Below are 25,786 nucleotides of genomic sequence, written 5' to 3' on the forward strand. Positions count from 1 at the left end.
ATATTGTGGCATGCAAGTTCTGTTGCACAGTTTAATTTATTTTGTGACCAGGATGATTCAGCATATAGGAGAGATTAGAAATTTGGCTGAGTGATGCCACAACAACTTAATGTCAGCAAGACCAAGGATCTGATAATTGACTCCAGGAGGAGGAAACCAGAGGTCCATGAACCAGTCCTCATTAGGAGATCAGAGGGGGCGAGGATCAGCAACTTTAAATTCCTCAGTATTATCATTTCAGAGGACCTGTCCTGGACCAAACATACAAGTGGAATTATGAAGAAAGCACGGCAGCACTTCTTCTACTTTAGAGGTTTATGCAGATACTGCATGACATCTAAAACTTCAACAAACTTGTGCAGATGTGTTTTGGGAAGTATTGACTGACTGCATCACAGCCTGGTGTGGAAGCACCAATGCCCTTGAATGGAAAATCTTACAAAAGGTAGTGGATACAGCCCAGTTCATCATGGGTAAAGCCCTCACCATCATTGAGCACATCCGCACAGAGCATTGCTATAGAAAAGCAGCATCCATCATCAGGAACCCTTGCCACCCAAGACATGTTCTCTTCTCGCACCTGTAGTCAGGTACAGGAGCCTCAGGACTCGCACTATCAGTTTCAGGAATAGTTATTACCCCTCAACCATCAGGATCCTGAATCAGAAGTGAAAACTTCACTGACTTCACTTGCCCCACCTCTGTACTGTTCCCACAACATGCAGACTCATTTTTAAGGATTCTTCATCTTGTTCTTCATACTTTTTTTCTTTTGTGTTTGCACAGTTTGTGTCTCTTGCACACTTATTGTCTTCCCTGTTGGTGCAGTCTTTCATTGATTCTATTATGGTTATTGGATTTACTGAATATGCCCACAAGAAAACTAATCTCAGGTTTGTATATGGTGACATATATGTACTTTGATAATAGATTTATGTTACTTTGAAATTTGATTAAATTCTATCAAAATTATTCATTAATTCAGATACCCATGGAAACTTATTCCAGGTTCTCCATGTGAAGGATGATGTAAGCAGAGTGGCTTGATTGCACTGTGATTGCATGCATGTTAACATTTGTGCTATTTTCCTTTCAAAATTAACATGTTTGTCTCTTAAAATATATGGATAGATGAAAGCTCAAGAGGTTGAGTTGGCTCTGGAGGAAGTTGAAAAGGCTGGAGAAGAGCAAGCTAAAACAGGTCAGTAGTCGGCGATTTGTTTGGTGCCAAATATACAGATCATAATGTTTTATATGTTGTAGTTACGGTATATTTTGTTTATTTCTTTTCCCACAGAAAGTCAGCTGAAAGCAAAAGTTCTTAAGCTTGAAAATGAACTGGAGGTGAGTGCAAAGTCTTGAGAGGTCCATATAATTTTTATGTTCTGCTCAAGCTTCTGTTTACCTCTCTTCATCTTGATCGATCTAGAACCACCAAACTAAGCTGAATAATTTTTAATCTTACACTTAGTACATTCTAACTGGGTTTAAATAAAGAACCCATAAGTCCTAGCTGGCATTCTAATGCAATACTGAGGAGGTGGTCCATTATCCAATGTGTCATGAATCAAAGGAGATATTAGACCAAAGCTGTATCTAGGAAGTTAATAAAAGTTCCAATGCTCCATTCAAGGAAAAGTAGGTTATTTCTCCTGAAATTCTGTCTAGCAGTTTCCTTTGCAATGCTGCTCATCTATATAACATGCTACAGTGGATCATTATGTAGGGAGAAAAATGGTGCTATATTGGTATTGCTTCATACATCTCTGCTGAGTTTGTCAATTTCATCAGCTTTGCTTCCAACTTCCACCCTAAGCTTAAATTCACTTGCTCCATTTCTGACATCTCTCTTCTGCCTCTCAATCTCTCTGTCTCCACCTCTGGGGATAACTGTCTATTAATATCTTTTATAAACCTACCGATTCCCATGGTTATCTCACCTATACCTTGTTCCACCTGTCTCCTGTAAAAATGCCTTTCCCTTTTCTCAGTTCATTTGTTTCTGCCGTATCTATTCCCAGGATGAACCCTTCCTTTCCAGAACATCACAGCTATCCTTCTTCAAAGACAGTTTTTCCCTTCCTCCACCACTTTGCTGCCCTCACCTGCATCTCCTCCATTTGCTGTGCATCCACCCTCATCTCATCTTCTCACCACCTTAACAGGAGTAAAGTTATGTTTATTCTTACTTACTACCCCATGAACATCCTTGCATCCAAGACATCATTCTGCCTTGTTCAATGGGATCCTACTACCAAACACACCTTTATTTTCCCTCCCCAGCACTCTTCACTTTCCGCAGGGATCGCTCCCTCCATGATTTTCTTGTCCATTTGTCCCTCTCCACCAATTCCCTCCTGGTACTTATCCCAGTATGTGGAAGAAGTGCTACACCTGCCCATTTAACCTCCTCCCTCATCTCCATTCAGAGCCCCAAAGAGTCCTTTCAAGTGAGGCAACACTTTACCTGTATATCTGTTGGGGTTATCTATTGTACCAGTGCTCCTGATTTGGCCTCCTTTATATTGGTGAGACCCGATGTATATTGGGGGCCACTTTATCAATCAGCTTTGCTCTATTCGCAAAAAGCAAGAATTCCTGATGGACAACCATTTTAATTCCAGTCCCCAGTCCCATTCAGACATGTTGATCTGTTGTCAGATGAGGCCACTCTAAGCTTGGAGGTGCAGCACTTCATTCTGTCTGGGTAGCCTCCAACCTGATAGCATGAACATTAATATCTCTAACTTTCGATAATTTTCCCCCTCTCCCATTCTTCTTCTTCCATTCCCTGCTCTGGTTCCCTTCTTACCTCTTCTCCTCATGTGCCTATAACCTCCCCTTGGTGCCCCTCCTCCTTTCCTTTCTTCCTTGGTTAACTCTCCTCTCCAATCCGATTACTTCTTCAACAGCCCTTTATCTGTCTCACCCGTCACCTCCCAGCTTATCACTTCATTCCCCCTCTCTCACCTATCACCATCTAGCTTGTTCCCCTCCTCTTCCCCCGCCATCTTATTCTGACTTCTTCCCACCTTCTTTTCCAGTCCTGATGAAAGGTCTTGGCCCAAAACATTGACTATTTTTATTTCCATTGATGCTGCCTGATCTGTTGAGCTGCTCCAGCTTTTTCTATGTGTACTCTGGATTTCCAGCATCAGCAGAATCTGGTATTTGTGCTACATTGGTGCTATTTTGCAAAAACAGTTAAGAATTGTACATTGCAGAAACAGTCCCTTTGACCCACAATATCCACACCAACCTTTCTGCCCATCCACTCTAACCCTGTTTGCCTACATGAGGTCCCTTAAGTGTAGTGATTGTATCTGACCCTACGAACTGTTTTGGCAGCAATTTGCAGATGTTAACCACTCTGTGTTAAATAAAACTCTTCCCTCAAAAATCCTATTAAAACCCTTTCTCCTTCCTCTTAGCTTAAACCTATGGTTTCTTGTTTTTGGTGAAGACTGTTCTAACTATCTATCCTATCTGTGCCTTTATATACCTGTATCACCTGTATCCTCCTTCACACCAGGAAAATGAACAGTCCACATGACAAAGGTCCTCCAATCCAGCCAGCATTCTGGTGACTCTCCCCAGCACTTTTTAGTGCTATCACTTCCATATAGTGCAGTCTGAACAGTGTTTCCTGAAGTTGCAACGTAACACCCTCAGTTTTGAGTTCTGTACCTCAACCTATGAAGGAATCTTGCTGTTTGCCCTTTTCTCTACTCTACCCACCCGCAATGCCTTATTTTCATGGAACTATGAACTTGAATGCTAAGGTCCCTCTGTTCATCAACATTATGGTAGCATAATGGTTAGAGTTACACTATGCAAACCCAACAACCTAGGATCAATTCCACTGCTTTCTGTAAGGAGCTTGTATGCTCCCCCTGTGACCATATGAGTTTCCTCCAAGTGTTCCGGTTTCCTCCCAGTATTCCCATGACACATGGGTGAAAAGGGCAATTAGTCACATGGGTGTAATTGGGTGGCACGGGATCACTAGGCAGAAAGGGCCTGTTACCATGCTGTATCTCTAAGTAAATAATAAATAAATAACAGAACAGACAAGAGTGGGACCAACAAAAGATTTAGAAGGATGTTACCAGGAAAAGGGAGTTAATTTTTCTTTTTCAATCTTTTTATTAATATCAACATGATACGATTAATACAGTTATTGGGATTACAAAATTAAAATGAACATAAAAGGATACACAAGCAATAAGTACAATATAGTTAAGTCTTCCCAAATCATGAATGATACAACTATCATATAAACGAAACATCAACAAAAAACTAGGTATATCATGTTGAGAAAAAAAAGAGAAAAAGAGAAAAAAAATTGCCCTAAGAAAAACTAATCTAACAAACTAACCATTAACTAATAAAGAGAAAAAAAGGAAAAAAGGGAAGAATTTTTTTTTAAAAAATGGACTGTTTATAGTATCTATAAAAAGACAAAGAATCATCAGTGTCCCCAACTCGATCCTCTCAACATACATATAATCAAAACCAGAAAAACAAATAGGATTGGAACAGGGTCGAATTACATCATGTGAAAATATTGAATAAATGGCCTCCAAGTCTTTTCAAATTTAATAGAAGGGTCATATATGACACTTCTAATTTCTTCCAAATTTAGACATAACATAGTTTGAGAAAACCAATGAAATATGGTAGGGGGATTAATTTCTTCCCAATTCAACAAAATAGATCTAGCCATTAATGTAAGGAATGTAATCATCTGACAAGCAGAAGAAGATAAATGAATTGACTCTATCATTGGTAAACCAAAGATTACAGTAATAGGATGAGGTTGTAAATCAATGTTTAATACCATGGAAATAATATTGAAAATGTCTTTCCAATATTTTTTCAAAAGCGGACATGACCAAAACATATGAGTTAAAGAAGCTATCTGTCACATATAGGATTTATATAGGATTAAAAATGAGCCAATTTATCCTTGGACATATGAGCCCTGTGCACTACTTTAAACTGTATCAATGAATGTTTAGCACATATAGAGGATAAATTAACTAATTGAAGAATTTTATCCCAATTCTCAATAGGGATAGTAAGGTTAAGTTCTCTTTCCCAATCATTTTTAATCTTATCAAAGGCCTCTGAATGTATTTTCATAATTATATTGTAAACATTTGATATTACATCTTTCTGAAAAGGATTTAGTTCTAACAATTTCTCCAAAATACCCAAAGAAACAAGATTTGGAAAGGTAGGAAGTACAGTGTTTAAAAAAATTCCTAATCTGTAAATATCTAAAAAAAAATTAGATCTAAGCAAATTATATTTATTAGATAATTGTTCAAAAGACATAAAACAATTATCCAAAAATAAATCAGAAAATTGTAGTATACCTTTAGTCTTCCAAGCTGAATAAGCTTGGTCCATAATAGAGGGATGAAAAAAGAAATTGGATACACTAGGAATTGCTAAAACAAACTGATTCAACCCAAAAAATTTCTGAAATTGAAACCATATACGTAAAGTGTACTTAACTATTGGATTGTCAATTTGTTTATGCAATCTAGAAAGAGCACAGGGAAGAGAAGTCCCTAAAATAGAACCCAAAGAAAATCCTTGTACAGATTTAGTTTCCAGATTTACCCAATGAGGGCTAGGAGATAAATCCAGATCCCTGAACCAACAATTCAAATATCGAATATTAATTGCCCAATAATAAAATCTAAAATTAGGCAATGCCAATCCACCTTCCTTCTTTGACTTCTGTAAATATCTTTTACCCAATCTAGGATTTTTATTCTGCCATATATATGAGGAAATATTTGAATCAACATTGTCAAAAAAGGATTTTGGAATAAAAATTGGTACCGCTTGAAATATATATAACTTGGGTAAAATAATCATCTTAATAGCATTAATCCGACCTATCAGAGATAAAGACAGTGGTGACCATTTAGTAAACAAACATTTAATCTGATCAATTAAGGGTAAAAAAATTAACCTTGAATAACTCCTTATGGTTTTTTGTAATTTTAATCCCTAAGTATATAGAAAAGTCATTAACTAATTTAAAAGGTAAATTTCCATAAATTAGAACCTGTCTATTTAAGGGGAACAATTCACTCTTATTAAGATTCAATTTATACCTGAAAAAATTACTAAACTGAGCCAGTAATGATATAACTGCAGGAATGGATTTCTCAGGATCAGAAATGTATAATAACAGATCATTTGCATATAATGATAACTTATGTATATCTATCCCTCGAGTAATGCCAAAAATGTTAGGTGATTCTCTAATAGCAATTGCCAAAGGTTCCAGAGCAATATCAAATAATAATGGACTAAGAGGACAGCCTTGCCTGGTACCCCGAAATAAATGAAAAAAGGGAGATCTTTGATTATTAGTAAAAACCGAGGCTACTGGAGTATGATATATCAATTTAATCCAGGATGTCGGACAAAAATTAAACTTCTCAAGCACAGTAAATAAATATGGCCATTCAACTCTATCAAATGCTTTCTCCGCATCTAATGAAATGACACATTCTGAGGTACTGCGTGAAGGAGTATGAACAATATTCAATAATCTCCTAATATTGAAAAAAGAATAACGATTTTTAATAAAACCAGTTTGATCTTCCGAGATCATTTGAGGTAATACCTCCTCTAGCCTGGTCGCTAATAACTTGGGAAAGATCTTGGAATCCACATTCAATAGAGATATTGGTCTATAGCAGGGGTCAGCAACCTTTACCACTGAAAGAGCCACTTGGACCCGTTTCCCACAGAAAAGAAAACACTGGGAGCCGCAAAACCCGTTTGACATTTAAAATGAAATAACACTGCATACAACGTTTTGTTTTGCCTTTATGCTATGTATAAACAAACTATAATGTGTTGCATTTATGAAATTGATGAACTCCTGCAGAGAAAACGAAATTACATTTCTGCATGCAACAAAAACATTTTGAACTCCGAAAAAAAGACGTTGGGTTGAAGGTTACTTTTAAGTAAAATACTCAACGTCTATTTGAGTCCTTCTTGTATTTATGAAAAACGCCAAACTTAAATTTGCCGCCAGCAGCAAACCAAAAATGACGTCAGCCAGCTGTCAACCTGAAAAATAAAAGGACTATTTCACTGAACAATGAAAACATATGAATATACGTAAAATAATAGGCAATTAAAATATTTATCATGCTTGGTCAGGTTGACTCACACCTGACAATGCAGTCGTATTCAGTAGGGATGGATCAATGCTTAGGGGAGTGACCGGGAAGGATAATGTGTTTTTTTCCTCTCTGAACTCACAGAAGCGTTTCCCAAATGATGTTTGCATTGCGATGATTGCAGAATGTAAATACTCCGAATTTATCATGTCGTGACCTTGTTTGAACTCTCTCAAATTGGGGAAGTGAGACAATGTGCCTTTCTGTAAATCTCTGGCAAGCATTGTCAACTTGCGCTCGAATGCCAAAACATCCTCCAACATGTGCAGGGCTGTACATCCTTACCCCTGAAGAGCTGTGTTCAGCGTGTTCAGGTGCGCTGTCATGTCTACCATGAAGTGTAGCTTTTCCAGCCACTCTGGCTGTTCCAGCTCAGGAAAGGTGGGCCCTTTGCTGCCCAGGAAAGTTTTCACTTCTTCCAGACACGCGACAAAGCGTTTCAGCACCTTCCCTCTGGACAGCCAGTGATAAAAACACGTTGTAGCGGTGTGCTACACGCAGTCAGTAAACTGCAGTCAAAGATAGCTTTATTCGAACTAAACAGCCTTGTTTTTAAGCCTCCCTCAACCCGCCCCCCATGGGCGCGGATGCTGCAAAAGACACGTACTCACAAATCCCCGTAGGCTATCTCCCTTAGCCTGAACGTTGGCTAATTGTGAGCCGGTTCGGATGTGTCAGGAAATGGGTCGCCACAACGTCTTAATTAGATTGTACAAGATCACCATAATCTTCAAATTTAGAATTACATTTCAAAAACTAACAAACTAACATAAAATACATTTTAATTAAATACTGACCAATTATTTCCCAAAGCAACAGGGAGCCGCAGCACAGACGTAAAAGAGCCACATGTGGCTCCGGAGCCGCGGGTTGCCGACCCCCGGTCTATAGGATGCACAGTCAGTAGGGTCTTTATCTTTTTTCAATATTAAAGAAATGGAAACTCTATAAAAAGATTGTAGTAGTTTACCTAGTCTAATTGCTTCTTCAAAAACCCTGCATAACTAAGGAGAAAGAGTAGAGGAAAAAAACTTTAAAAATTCCACCGTATATCCATCTGGACCTGGTGCTTTCCTGGAATTCATAGAGGAAATAACACCTTTAATTTCTGCATTCGGAATAGGAGTTTCTAATATTAAAAGTTCTTCAGATGATAATTTTGGAAAATTCAGTTTCCCTAAAAAATCATGCATGGTATTATGATCATGAGGAAATTCAGAATGATACAGGGAGGTATAAAAATCTTGAAAAGATTTATTTATCTCATCATGATTAACTGTCAATTCACCATTCTGTTGGCGAATCTTAATAATTTGACGTTTAACCGAAGCATTCTTCAATTGGTTAGCTAACAGTTTACCCGATTTATCACTATGTATATAAAAATCACTTCTGGTTTTCATTAATTGATTTTCAATTGAAAATGTAAGTAACAAACTGTGTTCCATTTGAAGCTCAACCCTTTCTTTGTAAAGCTCCTTACTAGGAGCAATCAAATATTTCTTGTCAATTTCTTTAATCTTATCAACCAATGAAAGAGTTTTCTTCTTAATACGTTTTCTCAAACCAACAGAATAGGAGATAATCTGTCCACGTATATATGCTTTAAAAGTGTCTCAAAGTGTTCCGCAGGAGATTTCATCCATGGAATTAGTTGAAAAGAAGAAATCAATCTGTTCCTTTATAAATTTAATGAAATCCGGATCTTGTAGTAAGGTAGAATCAAATCGCCATTGCTTAGTACTAGAAGCTGTATCCATTAATTTAATAGAAAGTTTCATTGGAGCATGATCAGAGATTGATATAACGTCATAATTACAACCAATTACAGATGGAATAAAACAAGAGTCAATGAAAAAGTAGTCAATTCTCGAGTAAGAATGATAGACATGTGAGAAAAATGAAAACTCTTTGTCCTTAGGATGTAGAAATCTCCAAATATCGAAAATTCCAGTATCAGTCAAAAAAGAATTGATATAAGTGGCCGACTTATTTGGTAAAGTCTGAATGGATATAGATCTATACAGCAAAGGATTTAAGCAACAATTGAAGTCACCACCCATTATTAACATAAAGACTTAGAGAAATAAGGATAATCCACGTTTGGAGCGTAAACATTAATCATAGTAACCTTCTTATTAAAAAGTAACCCAGTAATTAACAAAAATCTACCATTCGGATCCAAAATAATATCGTGTTGAACAAATGTAATAGAGGATCCAATAAAAATTGAAACTGCTTTTACTTTGGTATTTGAATTCGATTGGTACTGTTGATCCCTCCAAAACCTAAAAAAAACGTTGATTGTCCTCTTTCCTCACGTGAGTTTCTTGTGCAAAAATAATATGCGCTTTCAGTCTTTGGAATACTTTAAAAATCTTTTTGTTTAATTGGATGGTTTAAGCCATCAGTATTCCAAGAGACAAAATTAATGGTCTGAGCCATATTTCTAAAATCAACCCTTTGGTTTATAAAGAGTTAACCAAAGTATGAACTCATGCACCCGGAAGAGGAACAAAAATAAGTGGAGGAACCGGAAATGACGACACCTCAGACATTTTAGTAGTTTGAAGTCAGCCCAAATGAAAAAAACTAGAAAAACTAATAAAAAGACCAATAGAATTAGAAAGAAACCCTCCACCCACCACCCACAAAAAAGAGACCCTCCTGAGCCTAAAGGAGGCCAGGAAAAAAAAACATGACACTAAATCTATCCCCATATCTCCAGAAGGCGACTCCAAAATATATAAAGGAGAAAAAAAAATCCACCCAAAATCCTAAAAGGTAATTAACACTATACTAAAACAGACTTCTTAATATAATTGCTAGTAAAAAGAAAACAAAAAGAATATGAACACTGGTAACTTATAAATCGGGTTAAAACCGAAACAAATAAAAGTTAGGATGTGATAAGAAAGGCATTATAGGAAGAAGAAGACAAAAAAAAGGCAAAATAAAAAAAACAAGAAGTATTTTAAAAAAGAAACCACCATCTTAGTTACACAAAAAATGAAAAAAAGATATATATCAAAATGTTAAAAAGATTCACCTTCAGAGAATTAATAATAATGACCAAAAAATAAAATACAGTGGTTAAAGTAAGTAAATTAAAAAGATTAGTACGTCGATAAAGAAAAGCTTTAATAGGAATATAAAATGTAAAATAAACCTACACCAATAACCAGAAACAAAATCTGGTTTTGGAAACAAAAATTATCTTGCAACGATCAAAACCAAACATCTATTAGAGACGAGAAACCGAAGCAGTAGGATAATTCTCATCCAGAAAGCTTCGAGCATCAGATGTGGAGAGAAAAACACGTCGTGGTGCATTTGAAGGCGAGATTCTAAGTTGCGCAGGCTATAAAAGCGCTGGTTTTAGGTTTTTCTCGTAACATTCAGACATCAAAGGTTTAAAAGCGAGCCGCGCCTTCATCACTTCTGGGATAAAACCTCCACAAGCCGGAATTGGAATTCTCGCAATTTAACCATCCCTAAACAATGAGCCAAATGAATAGGGTGCTCTTTAACATGCACATAGTGAAATCGAACAATTACAACAGGTGGTTTAGATGAAGAACTTGGTGATCAGTGCATAATTCTATGGGCACGATCAAGTAACAGAGGACTATCTGGGAAAACAGAAGGGAACGCATCCTTTAAAAGTTGAGTGAAATACTTCTAGGGGTCTCCTTGTTCGATACCTTCCGGGAGACCAAGTATGCGTAAGTTCTGTCTTCTAGATCGATTTTCAAAATTGACATTCTTGGCTTTAAGTGTTTCCAACTGTTTAATCGCCAAAGATAATTTCTGCTCCAGATTCTCAATTTTCAAGTCTCGCTTCTGAGCGTCCTCTTGCAGAGTTGCGATTAAAGTTTGATGCTGTTTAACTTCATGACCAGTCTTATCCAGAGAATCCTGGAAAGCCTTTAAATGTTCTTTGAAAGTTTGTCATTGTTCTTCAAATTTTTCATTTAAGAGCTCCAATAACGTATCATAAGTCAATTCACTACATTTAGGATCAGTCTTTTTTTTCTTTCCATTGCCGTTAGAATCTTTACCAGACTCTCGCCCTTTAGATCTTAAAGCCATTTCTGTACTCATTTCTTCAAAATTCACAGTACACTCCTAAAGGTAAGTCCAAGAAAGTAACAAGAATCTTCTGGTGTAGGTAAAAATAAGTTAAATAAGGGTGATCATAGGTTAAAAAAGTAAAGGTTATGGAGCGAGTCTAAAATAGTGCTCACTCCATGAGCGTCTCCTGGTGCAGGAGTTAATTTTAATGTTCAATTTGTTCTCTAAGTGAGAATGTTGTTTGGGAATGGATATATTTCTTTTGCAACAGAATCAGATTTTGGTGTTTTTGTAATTAATTGAAGTATACAGGTATAGGTTCTTTTGTATGTATGTCGATTTTAGTTACCTTGAAGTAACTTTCAATTGGATTTTTTTTTCTTTGTCCCTTCCTTAAAATACTGGTGAATTCGGAGGGTGAGTAGTGTTCCATTTTCTTTTGGTCTAGATGGCTCAAGTGACTGCTGGAGGGCGTGATACCAGATTCCTGCGAGAAGAACTTCGCCAACTGGAAAACCAGCTACAGTTTAAGGACCGTGAGGTTTCTGAAATGGAAAAGGAGCTGAACAAGGAAAAGAAACTCGTTGAGCAAGTAAGGAGTTCAGAACAGAAATAACTCGAAGTAAACAACTTGCGCGTTCCTTTCTATTAAATTTTTGTTAAATAATCCTTTTGGCTTATCTAATCAATAAAAGCTGTAGAAATGATTGAATTGTATAGAGTATGTAGAATGGAAGCACACCAGTCAGCCAGATTTCATGATGTTTCATATCATCCCCTCTGGGGGCCAGCTGGCCTATTCCTGTGCTATATTCTACAATTACACAAAGCACTGAAAGAACATTTTCATAATTCAGTTTAGTTTTAATTATATTTTAAAATGTTATCTGTTTTGTTACTGTTTTTAAATTGTATATTTCTTGTTTTGTAGCATTATATACTTTGCTCTTCTTTCAGGTGGGAATTCGGATCAAGGAAATAGAAAATGAAAACAACAAGCTAAGAAGAGAGGTCAGTGGTGGAATCTGATATCATTCAGATTTGAATAAATGTTAAATAAAATTTAAGTACTTAAAGCTTTATTTTAGTTTCTATTCATTTCTAGCCCTGCCTGGCTAATTTTATTTGCTATCAAATTAGCATTTTTTCTCACTAAAACATTTGTTCTTGTTCTTCAGTATCTTAGTCTTTTCTTTCTCCCATTCACATCATTCTCTTTACTTTGTCAAAGAAAAAAGGACTTAAAAGAAAGGTAAGAACTTTATCCAACTAGAGCTAAGTAATCAATGATCTCCATCAAGAGTGCACGTGCACTTCAATCATTTACTTAGTCTTCAGATTTTCTGGATTGTTTAATTATTGGATCAATTCTGATTTTCTATTTTTTTTGCAGAATGATCAACTGCGCCAAGATGTTGTGGATTATCAGAAGCAAATTGATTCTCAGCGTGAGACTCTTCTTAGCAGGAGGGGTGATGAATCGGACTACAGAACTCAACTCTCCAAAAAGAACATGGAGCTTGCACAGTACTTAGATGAAATTCAGGTACTTTAAATATTCTTTATATTTTACTACTAAGTACCTTTGGGAATAAATATTGCCGCTGCTCTCTGTAAGGATTTTGTGCATTCTTCCCATGACCGTGTGGGTTTCTCTCCTATTCCAAAGATAAATGGTTAGGGTTAATGAGTTGTGGGTTACTTTTTTGGCACTAGAAGCATAATGACAGTTGTGGGTTGCCTCAGCACAATCCTCGCTGACTTGATTTGATGCAACAAGAAATTTCACTGGATGTTTCAATGGACCTATAACAAATAAAAAAAATCTTAATTAAATTATTTTCCTTCCAATGCTCTCTAGAATTTGTCTGAAGCCAATGAAAAGCTGGAAGCAGAGAACAAAGAGATGCAGAGCAATCTGAAGGAGTCTGCACAAGAGATGGAGCAGATGACTGATGAATACAACAGAATGAAGATGATTGTCCAGCAAACTGATAAGACCATGGATCAGTTCAAAAGGGAAAAGGAACAGCTGTTATTTCAGGCAAGGCCCTGGGTTAATTCCAATAACCAAATCTAATTGAATAATATGTGTCAGTAGTCTATAATGCCAGGGCACTTGAATTTGGAAATACACCTAGAGTTCTATCTGTGACAGATGTTCATGTACTGATATCTGCAAGCTTCCATCTTTGTGGGGAATTTTAGACCTGTCCAGTGTGATAAGGAAGGAGATTGTATAGGAAGTGGGCATGGTCCGCAGTGATCTCCAGAAAGAAAAGTTCTCTCAACACAGGTTACTTGATGTGAGAGTTTAGTTGGAGAAATAGGAAAAGCAGTTAATCTGAGAAAGAAAAACTAACAGCAAGAATTGGTAATTGAGACATAAATTAAGGAAAAAATGTTATTTTTACTAAATCCTAATAGCATTGATTTTGTCTTGTTTCGATTTTTACTTCTCATTCTAAAATCAGAAGGTAATATTTGATTAAAGCAAGTTTAGCTTCAAATAGTTTAGGACAGTTTTGACAGATTATAGTAGAACAATGCAAAAATGCATAAATACAAGAGAAAAAGAGGAATTTCTTTCGCCAGAGGCTGATGAATCTGTGAAATTTGTAGCCATAGGGGGCTGTGGGGTCCATTTATTAGTTGTAGTTGAGGCTGAGATTGACAGGTTCTTGATTTGTAAGAGGATTAAGAGTCACAGGGAGGAAGAGGAGGGGTAGGAATAGGGTTGCAAAAGATCAGCCATGATAGAATGATGGAGTAGAATCAATGGGCTGAACTGCCTTGCTCTTGTCCTATGTCTTCTGGTCTTAAAGGAATGTATTCTTATCATCTAATGATAATGTTCTTATTTCCTTATGGATCCAGCTTAAAATGTTAAAGAATTACTGATCAGATGGTGTACCAAGATAAGAAATATCATTCGGCTTCTTTTAAATCAGGGAAGAGGAGCTTTGTCCATAATTTGTTAAAGCTTATACTGGTATTTACTAATAGAAATGGAAATATAGAAAAAATGGTAAACATAAGAGGTTCTGCAGATTTGAAATCTTGAGCAACACACAAAATGCTGAAGGAACTCAGCAATTCAGGCAGCATTAATGGAAGGGAATAAATAGTACACATGTAAGCCAAGAACTTTATCAGGACTGGGAAGGAAGGGGGCTAAACCAGAATAAGGAGGTGGGAGGAGGAGCTGGGGTAAAAGCTGTTGGGTGATAGTTGAGTGCAGGTGAGGGGGGAGCTGAGTGGGTGGGCAAAGTGGGGGATGAAGTAAGTAGCCAGGATATAATAAGTGGAAGAGGTATTGCTGAGTTCCTCCAGACTTGTGTGTGTGTTACTGTAAATAAAATGATATCACCAATGCAGAAATGGATGGACCAATGATGTGGATTTTTAAGCTTTTGTTAATTGTCTGTAATGTTGAATTACTCATCTTAAAATAATACTTTCTAAACATAGCAAATTTGTGGCTGCTCCAGAGCCATTGTATGACCCACTGACATATACAGCCAGGCTAAGTAATAACAGAAATTGAGTTAACTGAACGGAAGAATTAAACAACTTCAAAATAAGTTGACCCTTATAATTATTTGAAGCAACTTGGGCAGAAGTTTCTCAAAAGACCATTAGAGTCTGCAAAGACTGTTTTCTTAAATAATTTTTTTCATGTGTAGGATTATTATTACTACTTCCATGCTGTCCATCTATCATGTAACCATCTTGGCCTAAATATAGTGGTCAAACATTATTTGACCTTCTTGGATCAACTTGCCATGTAATTGGTTAGAGCAGGCCAACTGCTTCATAACAAATTTGAAAGAAATAAATGTTAGTTTATAGTCCATTTGAAGAAGACGCTTGTATGGTTTGCATATGCTAAATGTGTGATATGTGTATTGAATTATGGTTCTAAAATTTGGTTCCAATGACTTCATGCTACATTATATGGGAAGTTTAATGTGTCTAGAGGCTATTTTCTTCCCCTGTGGTCTGCTTGTCATCATTCTTTAGGCCACAAACAAATGTTGGGAGAAATTCCATATCTGTATATATAAAAAAAGCTCGTAGTTAGACATTTAGAAGGTTTTCAGACTGAGAGATTTAGAAATGTGTACAATAAACTTGAATCAGGTGTCATAAGTAGTCATCAACTGTAGGAGCAAGGCACTACATATGTTTGAGAGTTGGTGTTTGTTTTTAATGAACATTGAACAAAACAGTGGAGCTCAATAGGGATCCTTTAAGCAACAATGTTGTGCTGACCTTTTAACCTACTCTAACATCCCTCCATTTTTTTCTTTCATCCTAGTGCCTATCTAAGAATCTTTTAAATATCCCTAATATATGTGCCTCTACTACAGCCTTGGCAGAGTGTTTCACTCATCCACCACACTCTCTAATAAATTTTTTAAAAACTGCCTCTGCATTCCTGCACCGCCCCCCATACTTCTCCCCAATCACTTTAAAATGATATCCCTTCATAGTAGGGAAAAAAATCTCTGGCTGTACACTCTATGCTTCTTGTAATCTTGTACACCTCTATCAAGTCACCTCTCATCCTTGTCCCCAAAGGGAAAAGCCCTGACTCAACCTATCGTCATAAAAGATAAACTCTAATCCTGGTAAATCTCCTCTGCACCCTCTAAAACTTCCTCTAATGAAGCGATCAGAATTGAACACAATACTTCAAGTCTGGTCAACCAGAGTTTTATAAAGACCCTTGCAGGTCTTTAACACAATGCACTGATTGATGAACATGCATGCTGTACCATACCAGCCCAACATACCATACACCTTCTTAACCACCCCATCCACCAAAAAAAACTGTTGGGAGGGGCAATCATTGAGTCTTGTGCTTGGAGATACTTATTTTCAGCAGACTTTAAATTGAGAGAAAAGCCATCTTCATCTTGAGCACGTTTTGTGAAATTTGACTGTTTCTGCCAGCAATGTCATACTATCATTTCAGGTACAAGAGCTTACTGACCGCCTGCAAGCAGTAACAGAAGAGGAGGATCCTGTAATGATGGCAGTAAATGCAAAAATTGAGGAGTGGAAGGTAAATTGTACACCCTACTCAGAAATGTTTTATTTGTTCCTACTGTATAAAACTTAAATAATGATTTAAACAATTGTTGTTAAACACTCTTTCAGAAAGTGTTGTTTGCCAAGGATAATGAAATCAGAGAATATCAGGAGAAGCTGCAAGATCTCCGATCTAAACTTGTATTTGCTGAGTTAGACAGTGACAAGAACAGCGTCATTAATCTCCAACAGGTAAAAGAGCCGGACAGATTGGAATTTCCTCTTGAAGTTTTAGATTTTTGACTTTTTTTTGTGTCATACTTTGTTTCTTGCCAGATTTATTTTGCATCTGTTATAACTAAATAGATCTCACAACTTGTTATGTTCATCCTTTCCCATTGCTTTCCATTTTTCATGATCATCATTAGGCCATAGAAGAACTCTTAATCATAAGTATTCTGCTTTAATGTTCATTATGAAGTTGCTTCACTAACTTTGCATAATTTTATATTTTCTCTCACTGCCTTTCTTTCCAAGAGAATCTCTTCACTCGGCCTAACAGGAATTTTCTGATCATTTTATACCTTGCACAATTTCCAGTGACAGTTATTGGCATTGAAATTAGTTATGACGATGCTGCCTTTGATAATTTGAAATGTTATTTAAGAAGATACATTAGATTTCAAACAAAAACACGCTTTTTATTTGCTGAAATTGAAATCTGAATTGGTTTATTTACCGAGGTATGGTCCAAAGTTTATCTTGCATACTGTTCATACAAAAGTGGTTAGGATTGTATCGTACTTACATACTTTGCCAATAAAAAGAACCTTTGATTTTAGTCCCTGGAGCCTAGGAGAATGTGGGGTGATTTGATGTTGCTGTTCAGTCGTTCTGTCAAGTCTGACTCTACATGACCTCATGGACTCCTGCAGACCAAGCCTTCTTGTTGGAAAATGCCTCTAGATTTGATGGAGGTATACAAAATGATGAGTATAGATAGGGTAAATGCAATCAGGTTTTTTCCACTGAGGTTGGCTGAGACTAGAACTAGTTAAGTGTGAAAGGTAAAACATTTAAGGGGAACATGAGGGGGAACAACTTCACTCAGGGTGTTGAAAGTGTGAATGATTTGCCAGTGGAGGTGGTGGATGTAGGCTGTCTTTCAACATTAAGTACATGAGTGGGAGTGATATGGAAGGCTATGGTTCAGGTGTGGGTTGATGAGGCTTGGCGGAATAACAGTTCGGCATGGCCTAGCTAGGATGAAGGCGTGTTTCTGTGTAATAGTGCTCTAGGACTATAAATTGATTACACAGTGCATTGAGGTATACAAGGGAAACAATTACAAAAGGTAGGATGAAGTGCGACAGCTACAGAGACAGCGTAATACAAGTAGACAGTAAGTTGCAAGATCGTAACAAATTAGATTGTGAGGTAAAGAGTCCATCTTACCATACTTGGGAACCATTCAATAGGTTTGTAAGAGCAGGGTGGAAGCTGTCCTTGAGCCTAGGGGCATGTACCTTTCAAGTTTTCATCCTCCGCCGATGGGTGAGCAGAGAAGAGAGAACGTCTGGAATGAGTGGGCTCTTTAATTGTGCTGGCTGCTTCACTGAAGCAGTAAGAAGTTTAGGCAGAGCCCATGGAGGGGAGAATGGTTTCCATGAAATTGCAGTTTGTCTTTTGCACATTGGTTGATTGCCAATCCTTTTAGTTTCGCATTCCATTATATTTCTTTGTGTTTGTCTGCAAGAAAGTGAACATCATGGTGCATATATGTACTTTAATAATAAATTTACTTTGAACTTTGAATCCATGTATCTGTCCAAAAGTCTTTTGAAAGTTTTTATTGTACCAGCCTTGATCTTTCTTCTGACAGCTACTTCTACATACGTATCACCCTTTGAATCAGAATCAGGTTTATCATCACAGACATGTGACATGAAATTTGTTAACTTAGCAGCAGCAGTTCAATGCAATACATAATATAGAAGAGAAAAAAATTAAATAAAGTAATAATAATAAATCAATGACAGTATACATATATTGAATAGCTTTAAAAAAAGGGCAAAAACACCCAGAAATACTGTATATTTAAAAAAAAATAAGGTAGTGTCCAAGGGTTCAAAGACCATTTAGGACCATAATATGATAAGTTTTTATCTGCAATTTGAGAGGGATGGGGCAGATCGGAGGTGTCAGTGTTGCAGTTGAACAAAGGGGACTATGGAGCCATGAGGGAGGAGCTGGCCAAAGTTAAATGGACTGATATCTTAGCAGAAAAGACAGTGGAACAGCAATGGCAGGTATTCTTGGGAATAATGCACAAGGTGCAAAATCAGTTCATCCCCCAGAGAAGGAAGGATTCAAAGGGGGGGGAAAGGGGCCACAGTGGTTGACAAAGGAAGTCAGAGATTGCATAGCTTTTAAAAAAAAAAAAGAAGTATGACAGAGCTAAGGTGAGTGGGAAGACAGATGATTGGGAAATTTTTAAGGAACAACAGAACTTAACTAAAAAGGCAATATGGGGAGAAAAAATGAGGTACGAACGCAAGCTAGCCAGGAATATAAAGGAGAATAGCAAAAGCTTTTTTAGGTATGTGAAGAGAAAGAAGATAGTTAAGAACAATGTTGGGCCCTTGAAGAATGAATTGGGTGAAATTGTTATGGGAAACAGAGAAATGGCAGAAGAATTTAATAAGTATTTTAGATCTATCTTCACTAGGGAAGACACAAGCAATCTCCCAGATGTATGGATGGGCCAAGGACATAGGGGAACAGAGGAACTGAAACAGATTGACATTAGGAAGGAAACAGTGATGAGTAGACTAATGGGACTGAAGGTTAACAAGTCCCCAGGTCCAGATGGTCTGCATCCTAGGGTACTAAAGGAGGTGCTCTGGAAATTGTGGATGCATTGGTAATCATTTTCCAATGTTCCTTAGATTCAGGATCACTTCCTGTGGATTGGAGAATGGCTAATGTGATACCAATTTTTAAGAAAGGAGGGAGGGAGAAAACAGAGAATTATCGCATCGCCCTGTTAGCCTAACATCAGTAGTGGTGAAGATGCTAGTCCATTATTAAAGATGAAATAGCAGCATATCTAGATAGCAGTGACAGGATTGGGCAGAGCCAACATGGATTTACCACGGGCAAATCATGCTTGATCAATCTATTGGAGTTTTTGGAGGATGTAACCAGGAAGTTAGACAAGGGAGATCCAGTGGATGTAGTGTACCTCAATTTTCAGAAGGCATTTGATAAGGTCCCACACAGGAGATTGATGGGTAAAATCAGAGCTCATGGCATTGGGGGGAAGATATTGACATGGATAGAAAACTGGTTGGCAGATGGAAAGCAAAGGGTAGCAGTGAATGGGTGTTTCTCGGAATGGCAGGTGGTGACTATTGGGATGCCACAGGGCTCGGTATTGGGACCACAGCTGTTTACGATTTCCATCAAGGATTTAGATGAAGGCATTGAGAATAACATCAGCAAGTTTGCTGATGATACTAAGTTGGGTGGCAGTGTGACGTGATGAGGATGTTAGGAGAATTCAGGGAGACTTGGATAGGCTGGGTGAGTGGGCAGATACTTGGCAGATGACGTTTAATGTGAATAAGTGTGAGGTTATCCACTTTGGGAGCAAGAACAGGAAGGCAGACTATTATCTGAACAGTGTAGAGTTAGGTAAGGGAGAAATACAAAGAGATCTAGGAGTCCTTGTTCATCAGTCACTGAAGGTGAATGAGCAAGTGCAGCAGGCAGTGAAGAAGGCTCATGGAATGTTGGCCTTTATTACAAAGAGAATTGAGTACAAGATCAAGGAAATCCTTTTGCATTTGTACAGAGCCCTGGTGAGACCACACCTGGAGTATTGTGTACAGTTTTGGTCTCCAGGGTTAAGGAAGGACATCCTGGCTGTAGAGGAAGTGCAGTGTAGATTCACAAGGTTAATTCCTGGGATGTCCGGACTGTCTTACGCAGAGAGGTTAGAGAGACTGGGCCTGTACACGCTGGAATTGAGATTGAGAGGGGATCTGATTGCAACATATAAGATTATTAAGGGATTGGACAAGATAGAGGCAGGAAATATGTTCCAGATGCTGGGAGAGTCCAGTACCAGAGGGCATGGTTTGAGAATAAGGGGTAGGTCATTTAGGACAGAGTTAAGGGAAAACTTCTTCTCCCAGAGAGTTGTGGAGGTGTGGAATGCACTGCCTCAGAAGGCAGTGGAGGCCAATTCTCTGGATGCTTTCAAGAAGTAGCTAGATAGGTATCTTATGGATAGGGGAATCAAGAGATATGGGGACAAGGCAGGAACCGGGTGTTGATAGTAGGTGATCAGCCATGATCTCAGAATGGCAGTGTAGGCTCGAAAGGCCAAATGGTCTACTTCTGCATCTATTGTCTATTGTCTAATTGTATGGCATGGGGAAGAAGCTGTTCTTGAATCGCTGAGTGTGTGCCTTCAGTCTTCTGTACCTCCTACCTGATGGTAACAGTGAGAAAAGGGCATGCCCTTGGTCCTGAAGGTCCTTAATAATGGACACTGCCTTTCTGAGACACCACTTCCTAAAGATGTCCTGGGTACTTTGTATGCTAGTACCCAAGATGGAGCTGACTAGATTTACAACCTTATGCAGCTTCTTTTGGTTCTGTGCGGTAGCGCCCCCCTCCCCCCCCCCCCCCCCCCCCCCCATCCCCATACCAGACAGTGATGCAGCCTGTCAGAATGATCTTCATGGTACATCTATAGAAGTTTTTAAGTGTATTTGTTGATGTGCCAAATCTCTTCAAACTTTTAATGAAATATAGCTGCTGTCTTGCCTTCTTTATAACTATGTTGATATGTTGGGACCAGGTTACATCCTCAGAGATCTTGACAAACAGGAACTTGAAACTGCTCACTCTCTCCACTTCTGATCCCTCTATGAGGATTGGTATATGTTCCTTTGTTTTGCCCTTCCCGAAGTCTACAATCAGCTCTTTTATCTTACTGACATTGAGAGCCAGGTTGTTGCTGCGGCACCACTCCACTAGTTGGCATAGCTCACTCCTGTACACCCTCGCATCATCACCTGAAATTCTACCAACAATGGCCCTATCATCAGCAAATTTATAGATGGCATTTGAGCTATGCCTAGCCACACAGTCATGTGTACATACAGAATAGAGCAGTGGGCTAAGCACACACGCCTGAGGTGCGCCAGTGTTGATCATCAATGAGGAGGATATGTTATAACCAATCCGCACAGATTGTGGTCTTCCAGTTAGGAAGTTGAGGATCCAATTGCAGAGGGAGGTACAGAGACCCAGGTTCTGCAACTTCTCAGTCAGGATTGTGGGAATGATGGTTTAAATGCTGAGCTATAGTTGATGAATAGCATCCTGACATAGGTGTTTGTGTTGCCTAGGTGGTCTAAAGCCATGTGGAGAGCCATTGTGATTGCGCCTGCTGTTCACCTATTGTGGTGATAGGCAAATTGCAATGGGTCCAGGTCCCTGCTAAGGCAGGGGTTCAGTCTAGTCATAACCAACCTCTTAAAACATTTCATCACTGTAGATATAAGTGCTACCGGGCAATAGCCATGAAGGCAGCTCACATTTTCCTTCTTAGGCACTGGTATAATTGTTGCCTTTCTGAAGCAAGCGGGAACTTGTGCCTGTAGCAGTGAGAGGTTGAAAATGTCCTTGAATACTCCTGCTAGTTGGTTGGCACAGGTTTTCAGAGCCTTACCAGGTACTCCATTAGGATCTTCCACTTCCAAGGGTTCACTCTCTTTAAAGACAGCCTGACATCGGCCTCTGAAGTAGAGATCACAGGGTCATCAGGTGTAGCAGGGATCTTCACAGTTGTAGTTGAGTTCTCCCTTTCAAAGCGGGTGTAGGGCATTGAGTCCATCTGGTAGTGAAACACCACTGCCATTCGTACTATTGGGTTTCACTTTGTGTAAAAACAATTTTTTTAAAAAGCTGTCCTTCAGGCTCCTGCTAAATCTTTCTCATCTTAACTTAAACCTATGGCTGCAAGTTCTTGATTTCCCAACCCTCTGAAAAATACTGTGTGTGTTCACCCTCTCTAAACCCCTTATGATTTTACACAGCTCTATAAGACCACTTCTCCTGTCTCCTACAGTCCAAGAAATATATTTCTAACCTGTGCAACTTCTCCCTGTAGCTCAATCCCTCAAGTCCTTGTGAATCTTTTCTGCACAATTTTCAGTTTAATCACATCTTTCGTTAAGCAGGACAGCCAAAACTGAACATAACACAGTCTCACCAGCATCCTGATATCATGACCCCCCCCCCCCCCCACCCCGTGCCGACTTTTATGCTCAAATTTTGGAGACAGTTATTTGAGAGAGGATAAAGACCATTGGCAAATACACATCATACACTGAGTTTTGTAAATGTTCAAAGGTTAATTTATAATCAAAGTATACTACTCTGAAATTATTCTTCTCCAGATAACCACAAAACCAAGAGAGAAAAGAACAGCAGCATGATCATCAACCCCCAAAACCCCCTCCCACGCAAAAAAATGGAACAAAAACAGAACAGGTGCATCAACCCCCAAATCCCCTCCCCGCAAACACAAAAATGAGGAAGATCAGGGGAAAAACACAACACAGAAAAACTAAGACTCTTGCTTCTGTTAATGCTTAGATTAGATTTCTCATTTGTTATTAGTACCATTGATTTTGAAAAGGTCCCCTTTTAAGGCACAGTAATGTAGCTGTTGGCATAGCACTATTATAGTTGCAAGGACCTGGGTTAATTTCCACCGTTGTCTGTAAGAAGTGCAGGTTCATTGGGCCAGAAGGACCTGTTACCATGCTGTATATCTAAATAAATAAGAAGTGAATACAATTTTTCTTTTTCTTTTTGCAGATTCTGCAAGAGCGGGACAACCAAATTAAGGTTCTGTTGGAGCAAATAGAACAGTACACCAATGAGATGAATACAAATGCTCAAATCATTGGAGATTTAAAATTGCAGCTCGAGAAGGAATCAAGTACTTGTTATTTTTTATATATTATGAAGCAAGTAAATTGTATAAATGTATTCAAAACATCCTATATGATTGAAGCTGTTGAAATATTATGGTGAGATAGAAAATGAAGGAAGTAAATGGCCAAGTTTATTAAAAACAGGTTTAAAGATGCTGTAGTAGGACATTACCAGAGGAATTTGTGGATCTTAAGGAAGAGGTACTAGTATATGATTGGTTTGTTCTAAGGACCCTGAGGGAGATTGAGGAAATAGAGGATGCTACTTAAAAAAACAAATTTAGTTGAGTGTGGAAGTGTGTTTATTAGTGGCCTTTACAGCAGCTGTGTTCAAAAGCAAAGGCAGCCATCTGGGGTTGATTTTTCCCATAGCTGTTTAGCAACTTCTGGAACCTTTAAGTAAAAAAGAAATTAATAACTGGCTGAATTTAAAAAGAAGTGAAATGTAAATCTGGAAAGTAAATTCAACTGGACTTTGAAATTACTGAATGGTGGCTCTGGTGGAAATCTACTTTAAGAAAACAGGTTACAAGAAGGTTAAGGCACTTAAGGGATTAAGGAGAAAATAACAAATTAGACATCAACTTGTAAACACAATGGATTCTGCAAATGCTGCAAATCCAGAACAACAAACACAGAATGCTGGAAGAACTCAACAGCATCTATGGAGAGAAATAGACAGTCAATGTTTTGGACCAAGACTCTTCATCAGGACTGGAAAGGAAGGGGAAAGAAGCTCGAATAAGAAGGTGGGTGAGGGGAAGGAGTACAAGCTGACAGGTGATAGGTGAAACCAGATTCAGGTGGGGGGGGGGGGGAAGAGATTGTTGAGGATGGGTGGGGGGGTGGGGAATGAGGTAGGAGCCAGGAGATGACGGTTGAAAAACAAGGAATCTGAAAGGAGAGGGGACCATGGAAGAAAGGGAAGGAGGATGGTCACTGGAGAGAATTGATGGGCAGCTGACAAGAAGAGATGGGCTAAAAGGGGAGCAGAAGAGAGAATGGAAAACGAGGGAGGGGGAAGGTGGAGAAATCACCAGAAGTTAGAGAAATTGATGTTCGTACTGTCAGATTGGATGCTACCCAGCTGGAAAAAGAGGTGTTGCTTCTTCAACCTGAGAATGGCCTCAATGTTGCAGTAGAGGAGGCCATAACTGACAGAAAAATGGTTATGTACCAGGAAAATTGAGGAGGAATTAAGAGCAGCAGCTTAGCAGAGGGAAGTTATAGCACTATTTTTGTTTCTTAAGAACATCAATTATTTGGAGATTTCAAAGCTGGGTGATGCGTAACCACAAAAGGATTTGAGGGTTTGACTTTGAATTAGTGTAGACATTTACAGGTTTCTCCCGCAATCCAAAGGTAGAGCTTTCCTATGAAACCGTTTGAAAGCCGAAATGTCAAAGAAGCAATTACCATTAATTTATATGGGAAAAATTTTTGAGCATTCCCAGACCCAAAAAATAACCTAACAAATCATACCAAATAACACATAAAACCTAAAATAACACTAACATATAGTAAAAGCATGAATGATATGATAAATATACACCCTATATAAAGTAGAAATATTGTAGGTACGGTGTAGTTTCAGTTATCAATAACGGGAAGACAGCGAGCCAAAATTGATTTGGAGAAAAAAAAATAGGCACGTACACGCCTACGCACGTACTCGCATACGTACACAAATGTGTATGCACGTACATACATACGCACGTACACACATGCACAAACAACTGCCCGCACAAGGCTTCATGGTTATTGTAGTCTTTTTCAGGGTAAACACACATATAAAGCAGGCGTCTTTTTTTCGTAAAAACGAAAATCCTCTTTGGTTAGCGAAAACAGGTACTAATGTAGGTCTTTCGTAACGGCGAGTTGTCCTAAAGCGAATGTTCAAAAAACAGGGGACACCTGTAAAAAATCTAAATGTAAAGTAATTTATTAGTAGGTGTGGATCAATTCGGCACTGTAACACAATTCTGGCTTCTTCAAGGTTTTCCAGCTCTTAATCAGCAATCCAGAATTGGGGCCCTACAGGAGAAGCTACGGGCAACAGAGAAAACAGCCATTGAGGCAAAACGAATTGCAGAGATTGCGGAGGAAGATGCAAAAGAAAAAGACAAGGAACTGGGGGAGTCACTAATTCGTTTGAGGGCTTATGAATCTGTAAGTGATCATTTCTTTTAGAACATAAAGAACATAAGAAATAGGAGCAGGAGTAGGCCATCCGGCCCATCGAGCCTGCCTCACCATTCAATAAGATCATGGCTTATCTGTCAGTAAACTCAGCTTCATATACCTGCCTTTTCTCCATAACCCTTAATTTCCTTACTATGTAAAAACTATCTAACTGTTTCTTAAATATATTTAATGAAGAAGCTTCAACTGCTTCCCTGGGCAGAGAATTCCACAGATGAACTACTCTCTGGGAAA

General features: G+C 38.3%; 1 protein-coding gene across 2 annotated transcripts in view; it reads left to right on the top strand.

Moving 5' to 3' along the window:
* The window catches only part of cep290 (centrosomal protein 290), a 185,867-nt gene that overhangs the window by 9,323 nt on the left and 150,758 nt on the right, over positions 1-25,786 (top strand). For both annotated transcript variants that reach the window (XM_059977654.1, XM_059977655.1), the window contains exons 4-13: positions 1,132-1,201; positions 1,298-1,344; positions 11,743-11,886; positions 12,252-12,305; positions 12,688-12,840; positions 13,156-13,338; positions 16,276-16,365; positions 16,461-16,583; positions 23,232-23,355; positions 25,347-25,519. In XM_059977654.1, the coding sequence (XP_059833637.1) occupies positions 1,132-1,201; positions 1,298-1,344; positions 11,743-11,886; positions 12,252-12,305; positions 12,688-12,840; positions 13,156-13,338; positions 16,276-16,365; positions 16,461-16,583; positions 23,232-23,355; positions 25,347-25,519 (1,161 nt within the window). The remainder of the gene's footprint in view (positions 1-1,131; positions 1,202-1,297; positions 1,345-11,742; positions 11,887-12,251; positions 12,306-12,687; positions 12,841-13,155; positions 13,339-16,275; positions 16,366-16,460; positions 16,584-23,231; positions 23,356-25,346; positions 25,520-25,786) is intronic.

Source organism: Hypanus sabinus, chromosome 8 (genome assembly GCF_030144855.1).
Source record: "Hypanus sabinus isolate sHypSab1 chromosome 8, sHypSab1.hap1, whole genome shotgun sequence".
NCBI classification, from domain to species: Eukaryota; Metazoa; Chordata; class Chondrichthyes; order Myliobatiformes; family Dasyatidae; genus Hypanus; species Hypanus sabinus.